Source organism: Oncorhynchus clarkii, chromosome 16 (assembly GCF_045791955.1).
Source record: "Oncorhynchus clarkii lewisi isolate Uvic-CL-2024 chromosome 16, UVic_Ocla_1.0, whole genome shotgun sequence".
NCBI lineage: Eukaryota > Metazoa > Chordata > Actinopteri > Salmoniformes > Salmonidae > Oncorhynchus > Oncorhynchus clarkii.
The window spans coordinates 24,359,131-24,370,854 of NC_092162.1; the positions used below are offsets into that span (position 1 = coordinate 24,359,131).

Sequence of the window (11,724 nt, forward strand, 5' to 3'; positions counted from 1 at the left end):
AGAGGCAATTTTCAAACATTTAATTTTAGGACATGGTTATCTTCATGAAACACTCCAATCAAGTCCCGAACACCAGTGGTTTGTTCGTTCTGCAGCCTTTGCTTTGCTTTCGCGTTTGTCAGTTACTCTATCGCCATTCGGCTTTTACTTTAAAAACCGCGCTAGTTAAAATCACAAACATACTGTACAAAACACACAGAAAACAAAAAAGGGACACAGGAAGTGTGTGTCTTGCAGGCATGTGGACATTTTGTTTCATTATTCAACTAAGCACAAACTGTAATGTGCTCTCACCAAACAAGCTGCTATGTTAGCTCTGCACTAAGGATCCGCTTGGAACATTAGGGCCGTTCTCCACTGCTCAGGCATTGGATTGCATCAACCAATGGGTGAACTTCTGCCAGTTCATGCTGGGTTCATAGACGAAAAAAGGGTCCCAGCTGTCTCAGTGTCACTGATCGCGTCGCTGAAATGGCCGCACCCTGCAAAGCGCTGTCGTAGCTCTCCACTGCCTGGCTCAAGCAGCAACACTGCTCTACAAACTCCAGCTCAGAGTGTTATGCTTGTTAATGCCCTCTACACGGGAGGTGTGAATTGCAGGAAATTACCACGTGCCATGTGCTAAGGTAGCAGTCATTAGCCATAGCCATTAGACCAACAAAGAGAGCATGTTTCAAAGTTCAGGTATACTAGTTTTCAGGTATACTTATTTAACATTTTTACATTTGAGTTATTTAGCAGATGCTCTTATCCAGAGTGACTTACAGTTAGTTCATTCATCTTAAGATAACTAGTTGGGACAACCATATATCACAGTCAGAGTAATTGTCCTCATTAAAGTAGCTATCAGAAAAGCTATAAGCAAAGTCAGAGCTAGTAAGGGCTAAAATAGTCAAGTGCGAGTGTTTTTCTTTGGGGGGGATTATTTAAGATACTCTTAGGGTTTCAGATGTTTTTCGGAAGATGGCAGGAAAGCTGGTTCCACCACTAGGGTACCAGGAAAGAGAAGAGCTTGGACTGGGCTGAGCGGGAGCTGCCCTCCCATAAGGGGTGGGAGGACTAAGTGACCAGAGGCGGCAGAACCGAGTACCCGGGTTGGGGTATAGAGTTTGAGCAGAGCCTGAAGTTAGGGAGGGGCAGTTCCTCTTGCTGCTCCGTAGGCAAGTACCATGGTCTTGCAGTGGATGCGATCTTCAACTTGAAGCCAGTGGAGTGTGTGGGGAGAACGACAAGGTGTTGTATAGAGAATGACAGGCTGTTGTCCAGGGTCACACCAAGGTTCTTTGAACTCTGGAAGGGGGACACCGTGGATTTGTCAACTGTGATGGAGAGGTCTTGGAGTGGGCAGGCCCTCCCCGGGAGGAAGAGCATCTCTGTCTTGTTGAGGTTGTGCTTGAGGTGGTGGGCCGACATCCAAGCTGAGATATCTGCCGGTGACGCAGAAAGAGAAAGTAGTTGAGTGTCATCCGCATAGCAATGAAAGGAGAGACAACGTGAGGATGTGATGGAGCCGAGTGACTTGGTGTATAGAGAGAAGAGGGGACAGATAGAACTGAGCCCTGGGGAACACTAGTAGTAGGAGTACGTGACACAAAGAAGAGCAGTCTTGGTTGAGTGACCAGTCTTGAGAAGGGTTAGGGTCAAGAAGATCGTTCTGAGAGAGATAGCCAGAGAGTTGGTCAGAGAAAAAATTAAATAAAGAAGTGATACCGGTCTTTGACACATATTACATCAGCACCCGTCATGAATCTCATTTTCTTCCTGAGTCCAACCTCATCCAACCCTCTGATATATTGCTGGAAATACCAGAAATGTTGAATCTCTGCTTGATTTTGTGGGGATGCCTGCAGTAACTTCAAAACTGTTCTAGCCGTCGGATTTTGCTCTGCATAAATATTCTCAATAGCCTCTTTCCTCTGGAAAGTTTGTGACAGCACTTCTCTTGCAGCATCCAACATATTATCAAGAGCATACTTTGGCTTCTGAATGAGTTATTTATGTGCTATCTGTAAAGCACAGCTCTTGGGTTAGGTACTGTACACACACCCCCCCCCCCCCCCCATGCTGTGCAGGAGATCGATCAACTTGTCTTGATCTTCGGTCTTTAGATCCTCTTTAAGGGCTTTAACAACAAGATCGCTCTCAGAATGACTTAAATATTGTAGGAAGGAATCAAACAAGTGCTCAGTAGACACTAAATGCTCTCCAAAAATGAGTGCCTCAGTAAAGGCAGATGCAAGTCGGTTAGCGAAATAGCCATTACCTTTCAATCCCTTTGCCAGTACTCTGCCGATAGATTGCCATTCATCTTCTTGCCATCTCAGGATGAGGGACGGGACCCTCATATCCTCGCCATCAGCCACAACGTCAAAAAATTCAGACCCAAAAATTCAGACTCCCCAAAAAATCCAGAGTTAACATCCCTTGAAACACCTTGTGCATGATCTCCTTTCTCATCAACCAAGTGGAACTTTACAAGGAGATCGACAATTTCGGGATTTTTTAATAGCGAATTGATCTCTATAAGTATATTGACTCTATGTATTTTTATTGTGGCATAATCTCTGTTGCCTGGAGGGGTTGTGGCTTGACCTTTGATGTCTGGATGGGTTGTGGCGTGAACTCCAATGTCCGGGGGGGGGGGTTGTGGAAGTACTTCTGACATCTGGAGGGGTTGTGGCATGACCATTCACATCTGGAGGGGTTGTGGCGTGACCTCTGACATCTGGAGGGGTTGTCGAGTGACTTCTGACATCTGGGGGGCTTGTAGCATGACCTCTGTTTTCTGGAAAAGTTGTGGCGTGACCTATGACGTCCGGAGGGGTTTTGGCATGCCTTCTTAAGTCTGGAGAGGTTGTGGCGTGACTTCTGTCTTCTGCAGGGCATGTGGCGTGACATCTGTTGTCTGGAGAAGGATCAAGTGTAAAAGCAATCAGGTGGCAAGGTGTAAATACCAGTGTGTTATCCACAGGTGTGGTGCAAACTGTATCTCTGATATGTCTGATAGGTCTGAGAGACAGCTAACATCAATCCCTTCAGTGTTGGTTAAAGTGACAGCAACTGTAACTCATTTTACATTATTAACAATTTCCTGTTTCAGCTCCTTGGTGATAAGGTAACATCTCAACACCTTACATTTCTTATATTCCCACTGTGGGAAAAACTGTTATTTTGCTTGACACAAAAGTTCCTTTTTCCTGAAAGTTTTTGGTACATTGATAACTCTGGTAACCCCAAAACACAGTTTCCTAACTTTGTTTCCCCTCGTGTATCCACCTTAATTCAATTGTTCTTGGGTTTCCTTCAGTAAGCTAGTTGCTCCTCAAGTAAGCTAGTTGCTCCTCAAGCCCTTGAACTTTTGGAATGCGGCTCTACAGTGTCCTCTGATGCTGTGGGTTCTTTAGCCCCTTTAGATCAAAAAGGACAGTTCTTTGCATCTCTCACTGTGGACTCAATCCAAAAACGCCTTGTGGCAATCCTGTCCCCATAGTTCGACAGATGAACTGACAAAGCACTGTCCTCCATCTCCTCAAGTTTGTTGTGTCTATCTGCAGAGACAGAAAGGTAGGGAAATACTGTCGTTTGCTGGTTGAATAATTATAATCATGATTTCTATCTGATGATACGTCTGAGTCACGAGACCTATTCTGATACGCACTCTAGCTACACTCCTAACTCCAAACTTAACCCCAACATCCTTATGGTTTGTCTTACAATGCTGTCAGATAAAGCAAGATTGATAATGATTCCAATAAACACTACAACATGGGCTGCAAACGTGAGCTCTGATAACTGAAAGTACTGTGTTCATTTGGGAACAGGAGAAGGGACAGGAGGGAAAATACCTCATAGTCAGGGCTTTTCTTTTGAAAAACCTTTTCTGTACTCTATTCTTGCATGACTTTGGACCTTTGACATTTGGATGGGTTGTGGCGTGAAGGTTGTTCCTTGCCAGTGTCTGCTTTGGTGGCAGCATCATGCTGTGGGGATGTTTTTCAGCAGCATGGACTGGGAGACTAGTCAGGATCGAGGGAAATATGAATGTAGAAAAGTACAGAGAGATCCTTGATGAAAATGTGCTCCAGAGCACTCAGGACCTCAGACTGGGGTGAAGGTTCATCTTCCAACAGGACAATGACCCTAAGCACACAGCCAAGACAACGCAGGAGTGAGTGGCTTCGGTATAAGTCTCTGAATGTCCTTGAGTGGCCCAGCCACAGCCCGGATTTGAACCCCATTGAAAAATACAGCATTTGTGCTCCATTAGTTGCAATCAGCGGTAGACACAATAATTGCTGCTACAGTGCCTTGCAAAAGTATTCATCCCCCTTGGCGTTTTTCCTATTTTGTTGCATTACAACCTGTAATTTAAACAGATTTTTATTTGGATTTCATGTAATGGACATACACAAAATAGTCCAAATTGGTGAAATGAAATGAAAAAAATAACTTGTTTAAAAAATAAACAATAATAATTGAAAAGCATGCATATGTATTCACCCCTTTGCTATGAAGCACCTAAAGAAGATATGGTGCAACTAATAACCAGAAGTCACATAATTAGTTAAATAAAGTCCACCTGCGTGCAATCTAAGTGTCACATGATCTCAGTATATATACACCTGTTCTGAACGGCCCCAGAGTCTGCAACACCACTAAGCAAGGGGCACCACCAAGCAAGTGGCACCATGAAGACCAAGGAGCTCTCCAAACAGGTCAGGGACAAAGTTGTGGAGAAGTACAGATCAGGGTTGGGTTATAAAAAAATATCAGAAACTTTGAACATTCCACGGAGCACCATTAAATCCATTATTAAAACATTGAAAGAATATGGCACCACAACAAACCTGCCAAGAGAAGGCCACCCACCAAAACTCACTGACCAGGCAAGAAGGGCATTAATCAGAGAGGCAACAAAGAGACCAAAGATAACCCTGAAGGAGCTGCAAAGTTCCACAGTGGATATTGGAGTATCTGTCCATAGGACCACTTTAAGCCATACACTCCACAGAGCTTGGCTTTATGGAAGAGTGGCCAGAAATAAGCTATTGCGTAAAGAAAAAAATAAGCAAACACATTTGGTGTTCGCCAAAAGCCATGTGGGAGTCTCCCCAAACATTTGGAAGAAGGTACTCTGGTTCATGGAGACTAAAATGTTTTGGCCATCAAAGAAAATGCATGGCGCAAACCCAACACGTCTCATCAACCTCTCATCAAAGAACACCATCCCCACAGTGAAACATTTAAATGTCTTGGAATGGCCTAATCAAAGCCCAGACCTCAATCCAATTGAGAATCTGTGGTATGACTTAAAGATTGTGGTACACCAGCGCAACCCATCCAACTTGAAGGAGCTGGAGCAGTTTGCCTTGAAGAATGGACAAAAATCCCAGTGGCTAGATGTGCCAAGCTTATAGAGACATACTACAAGAGACTTGCAGCTGTAATTGCTGCAAAAGGTGACACCACAAAGTATTTTGGGGGTGAGTAGTTATGCACGCTCAAGTTTGCAGTTTTTTTGTCTTGTTTCTTGTTTGTTTCACAATAACAAAATATGTTGCATCTTCAAAGTGGTAGGCATGTTGTATAAATCAAATGATACAACCCCCCCCCCCCAAAAAAAAAACTATTTTAATTCCAGGTTGAAAGGCAACAAAATAGGAAAAATGCCAAGGGGGGTGAATACTTTCGCAAGCCACTGTATAGTCTACATTCAAATGCCTTGGCTAAAGTGTGTGCATTGAATAAAATAAGAATATATTTAATAGGGAGACCATAGAGAAGTATGATTCATACATCTAACCCTGTCTAGAGCCTTAAAGGGTTCTTCGGCTGTCCCCATAGGAGAACACTTTGAATAACCCTTTTGGTTCCAGGTAGACATAAACCATTGAAAAACACTACATCCAGATGACAGTTATGCTACATTGTGTCTTTCTTGAGGTTGCACTGTCACCACACACTTTCTGTTCAGAGGCTGCCAACTAACAGCAAGCAGTACGTCAGTCTACAACTTCGACAATTAACAAGCTCAAACAAATTTGGCAAAACAAATAGATCACAAACCCGGGACCGGCAATGAGCGCACCTTTCTCCCTCACTGACTGTTGCAATAATCCAAGATTAAGTGCATTTCCCCCTTTCGGGTAGCTAATGAACACACCCTGGCTTTACTGACTTTTCCCCCTGGATTTATGGCCTGCCTTTATACATGAATGACTAACGGTACCGTGAAGAAGAGGCATGCAAAATCTCCCAAATTCACATGTCTGAATTTGCATGATTGCATCATGGCCATGCAGGTCTTGTTCAGTTATGATATATTGTTTGGCTACTTAATAGTTTGTTATAGGCCCTATTGGCATTGGGCTTTAGCCTATTGAAATGTTTGGCTATAGCCTAATATAGTGTTCTTTATCGTAATAATGATATATTTCTCTTAAGAACAATATTTTTTATTTGTAATGATGATATATTTATTGCAATAATGATATTTTATTGTAATAAAGAGATCATGGATTATTTCATTATAATTATATATTTTATTATTTCATAATAATGTGATCTTATCTTATAATAATTATATACAAATATATATATATATATATATATATATATATATATATATATATATATATATATTATGAGTGGCAGCAATACTTCACTATAAATGTGTTATCAAAGCTTGAGTTGGCAGGCCAGGCAATATTGGCAGGCCAGGCATAAATCCATTATCCTGTGATAATGTATTAGTCCTACTGCCCAAACCTCATTCCTAAGAGAACTGTTTTTATTAGGTTAATGTTACATTTTTTAAGAGATGTTTTTAACTTTTTTTATCTGAGTGGTAGAGCTCAGCTTGCTTTTTGATCACTTTGAAAGTGATCTTGACTCAGAAAAGGTTGGTGACCATTGCTGTCGACCAAGGGTCTCCAACAGGTCGATCGCAAACTCCCAGGAGCTCGCAGCCCACCTATGAGTGGCTCGCCAAACAAGCAAACTGTCATAAACAAATCTCACAAGTATCCAACACTGTGTGCTCCCAGCTACTATCCAATCAAAATAACATTGACATTATCACACCCCTGTTAAGTGACAATTGGCTTAAAAAGCCAAACGTAACACAATATCTGCCATTACATTTCCAGCAATATCGCCCCTGTTTGTGTGGCGTGCCATCTATCATTTCATGTAGCCAGTTGGATGGTAGACAGAAAGACTACCTGGCAGAATTATAGTGTGATTATTTGTGTCAATCAGTATGCCTCAGGAAGTAGGGGTGCGGAGGGTGCTGCAGCATCCTCTGAAAAATCTTAATAAAACCATTTAAAAATGGAAACAAAGTGTGCACTGGGCCTTTACTAGTCCTGTATTAGCAGACTGATATATAAACACATCAATGACCTGGGGAAGAGTTGCAGGGGAGATGAGAAGAAAAGAGTATGCCTATTTGAAAGCTAGAAGAAAAATAGTAGGTCGGGACATGTTCCTTTTTTTTTAAGTAGAAAAGGCTGGAGAACCCTGCTCTAGACCATTACTTTACTTACATTTGCTCTCCACTAGAAAGCGGCAAAGTCTCTCTGACTCTGTCTGTCCTTATCTGTTGTCAGACCAGTGTTGATGACCCTCAGTCATCCATTTAACTGTACCACAAACAACATACACATATCTCAATGCTAGACGCAGTAAACTTTACAAAGGACACAATAGAAATAGAAACCTCCCAAATGAGCCCATTGTGATGTAAGTATTAAAAGCAGCCAACGATCGTCATAGGCTGCTTATGACCTCTACATAATGGCATCGTAGCAGGTTGTGAAAGGTTATGTCTTGTCAACTTTTAATGGATATGTGTACTCTGATGGTGTCCTAATATGGATAGTGTAAATGTAAGAGCTGTGTAGTGTGACAATCAGAGAAAAAGAAAACAAATCACCCATACAAAATAACAGCTTTTATTTTAGCGCTTATTTCGCCAGATGACATTGTCTGACATGACCAGATGGCGCAAATTCGATTTTAATAACGATTTACTTTGTCAAGAAAACCGTGATGGTAATTGGCCTCGCTAAACAGTGCATTTGTTAAAATATACAAAATGGCAACAAACGTAAAAAAAAAAGTTTAAAAAAAGTTTTTAAAAAGACAGCCTATTTGTTGATATTTACATTATAGTACATACAGTCATATCGGTATACACACGATACTGACATAATAAATAACTGGTTAATTGATCAGTGTTCATCAAGGCTTTGGGGCTTGACAGGTCCAACTTGTAGTGTCAGGGTGGTAGAAAAACTCCTTCCTGGAGAAACAAGGAAAAATGTGGTCAGAATCTGTCTAACATCATGCCATAAACAACATAGATCATGGGTTGCAATTATTACTGTATGACCATCGATGTTGCAATGATTTAGATAGTCCTCTGCTGCACAGGAGGCTACTGAGGGGCGAACAGTTCATACTGGAACGAAGCAAATGGAATGGCATCAAACACCTGGGAACCATGTGTTTGATGCATTTGATATCATTCCACAGCAGTCATTTACCACAAGCCCATTCTCCCCAATGAAGGTACCAGCAACCTCCTGTGCTCTGCTGCCATTCTTAAGTCTTTTATTGTGTACTCACTCTCTCCATTTGGGCTCAACAGCGCCACGACACAGCAGGCCTTCATCACATGGGCAGATCTGGTTGATGCTGAACGCTAGGCCGCCTTCGGGAACGAAGCAGCTCTCATCTCGCAGCAGACGCCGCTTGCACAACTGCTCACCGTGATGACGGGCACAGCACATAGACTCGCCGCAGTCCCTGTCTACTTTACACCTAGCACCTAGACAAGACAGAGCCAAACAGTGAATCATTTCATGAAAGTGAATAAAAATGAAATGAATGAATTAGTTCAGGAAGGCATGAATTATACAAATCACTACTTGATCAATTAGTCCGTAAGCATCCTGTCACCCTGTGGTCATCATGAAACATTTCTCTCTTGTATTATTATTTGAAATGTAGACAGGTGCCAGCACTCAGTATAGCAAAAAAAAAGTAGCACAACATTTTTTTTACTTTTATCACCATAAGGTACATTTACTTCAATAAACTGTACTGTGTCCACCACAAATGTTCAAGTGAGTCGCAATGCCCTTGTCACTTAGCCTACCCTCTTGTCCCTCAGAAATGCGCCGGTGGCACTTCCCAAACATGCAGCTGAGTCCTCGGACACACTGGGCATCTCTCCTGCAGTACTGGCCCTCCCCACGGAGAGGAAAACACAGGCCAAAGTGACGGTCACAGGAGAAGCTTCGACCACAGGCGCGGTCATGGTCACACACACCCTGATAAACAAAGCAAGAGCTTAGAAACTGTGATAATGATGACACACACCCATAAGCAAATCATTGCATTCACATCTGGTATAACATATACTCTCTTGAAACAAATATTAAAGTAAAGGTAGTTGTCATGTTTTATGGGAAATAAAGTGAAAATAAGTTGTGTTATTATAGACTGAGCGAGATGCCGTTGCAATGAGCAGCACCGCAGCTATTGAGATGGGCCCGATGCAAGATCGCTCTCACAGAGTAACTGTGCATGTGCGCTTCCCGCTGATAAAAAAAAAGTGTTAGTATTGGGAGCAAAACAGCGGAGAAGTTTAGCCTAAGGCTTCAATGCTCTTAGATGTTACGGAAATTGACCCGATTATCGTGTTCACTTCATGCACGCAACTTCATTGTGCTGAGTCTACATTTAGGTTTGCTTAACTGGATTTGAGCTAGTTGAAACCAATGAATGAAAACCAAGAAAGGAAACCAAGATGAATGAAGTGGTGGTGATACACTGAGAACCATCTAAGTAAATAAAACCATTCAGAGTGTTGCTGCCCATTTACTGCTGCTGTGATTGAGAGCCATTATCAGTCGAAGATTGGTGCTCTAAGGTCCTAATTTTTTCGAACCACTTCCAACACAATACAAACAGAGAAAGCTACTGGAATAGAGTAGCGCCGTCACTAACATGCTAATGTGCCATTTACAACTCTGGAGTATTGACAATGGTTCAGCTACTACTGAATACATCCAGCCTTTATGCTTGACTAAGCTACTTCCCGAATCTTGAAATGTGTGTGGTTTTTATCTGGACAAACAGATAGAGACAATGTGTCGTTGACTTTTAGCAAATTGCATTCTTCGACCAGATTGACCATGTGAAAATGCTACAAAAGCAGATACACATGTGTGTCAATTCAAGCTCAGGTAAAATAGCAAGAGATTACCACTTCATTAATTAGGAAATTCAAAAACATTTCAGAACTCCTTCAGTAGGACAAAACCTGTTTAAGCAAACAAGATGCTTTCAAACACAATAAAATGATGATCTGGATCTTACCGAGGATCCTTTGGTGTTGACTGGAGGGGTGCTCTCCATGAGAGCCATGGGTCCTTTCTTGGGGGGACTGTGGGGCATGTTGAGCATCCAGGCCCAGATACGGCCCTGGGCCAAGGGCATACACAGCCAGAGAGATAGGAGCCACAGAATCTTGGTTGACATCATCTCCACAAAACGTGCAATTAGGTAGGAAAAGAGAGAACGAGAAGAGGAAGAGAGAAAAAAAATTAGCTTGTCCGAATGGAGTTGAAGAGGTATTGAGACAGGGAGAGAAGAGAGTTTCCAAAACGGAGGGTCTCAGCCTATATAGATGTCCTGTGTGTACAGTCTAGGCAGGAGGGTTTGATATCAAGCTTCTCTTGTGCCCCATGGCTTATAAAGGCTCTGGAGGCCCCTCTCTCTCCCCCCTGCTATGCTGTTTGTTCAAGCCACAATGTGGGAGGAGACAATTAGTGGTTAATGGCTTAACTAAATTGACTGAGACACCCCCTACGACCAGAAAAGGATGACAGAATTATCAGCTGCGGAGGCAGAAAGGGGGAGAGTAGGGGTGTTGGTCCAGGGGTGGGGTAATGGGCTTGATGGATTGACAACATTGACAACAGGGGCCACACAATGGAGCAAGACAGGCACCTTCAAGGCTTATCTCACTCAGACAAACAAGGTGGGGAGTGTGAAGACAAAAGCAGACCAAAACGACATGCACAGATTCATGGCCTGGGTCGTTGAGTGGCAGCCCCACAGGGCCAACGCAGTTGACCCTAACTAGTGGCCCTCTGTGCTGGACAAGGGCCCCACACTGGGAGTAATTTGCTTCAGTGCACACTGCAGACGACCCCCAGATCTCATTAAACGTAATTATCATCAGGGAGGTTGGAATACAAACTCTGGCGGGACGGCTCGCTTTCTCAAGCTGCCATTTAATAGATGTTGGTCCTCTTGTGTCTTCCTCCTAACTTTTTACACATTTCCAGAGTTAGGACATTTAATCATACTAATTTGGTTATTGTATATGATCAAACTTCAGAATAATATTGTTGATTCAAATTATCCACCCCAAAATAAGCAACTGACAAACAAAGATTTAAAAAAAGAGGTCTCCCGATAAAGACCAAAGAGTAGAGATGTTGTGTTACAAAAGGACACGGTTTTGGGTACTACTAATTGCCTTAAAGATGATGGGCAGTTGTGGTTGCCTTGCATGACAGAGGCAAAACTCTCATGTATAATAACCACAACGGTCAAAATCCTCCGAAAATATTTTCTAATACTTGTTTTGTTTCAATAGCTCAACCAAGCACACCTTAAATGACTTCTAGGTATTCGACATAAAAA

At 42.4% G+C, this 11,724-nt stretch overlaps 1 protein-coding gene across 1 annotated transcript; it reads right to left on the bottom strand.

The window, feature by feature from the left end:
* Positions 1-1,059: 1,059 nt before the first annotated feature.
* LOC139367290 (uncharacterized) lies at positions 1,060-10,551 on the bottom strand. Its single transcript, XM_071105515.1, has 5 exons — positions 10,390-10,551; positions 9,164-9,338; positions 8,632-8,833; positions 8,274-8,305; positions 1,060-1,427 (listed from the first exon to the last, which is right to left on the bottom strand). Exons 1-5 carry the CDS (start codon positions 10,549-10,551, stop codon positions 1,060-1,062), a joined length of 939 nt encoding a protein of 312 aa, XP_070961616.1.
* Between the last annotated feature and the right edge of the window lie 1,173 nt (positions 10,552-11,724).

Bases quoted from the DNA above. Each gene is read 5' to 3' on its own strand.
- LOC139367290 (XM_071105515.1), bottom strand. From the start codon at position 10,551: ATGTCAACCAAGATTCTGTGGCTCCTATCTCTCTGGCTGTGTATGCCC. The intron at 8,834-9,163 runs GTAGGCTAAGTG...TGTCTTGTCTAG, and splicing joins CATTTCTGAGGGACAAGAGG to GTGCTAGGTGTAAAGTAGAC. The intron at 1,428-8,273 runs GTTGGACCTGTC...CGTCACCGGCAG, and splicing joins CTACCACCCTGACACTACAA to ATATCTCAGCTTGGATGTCG.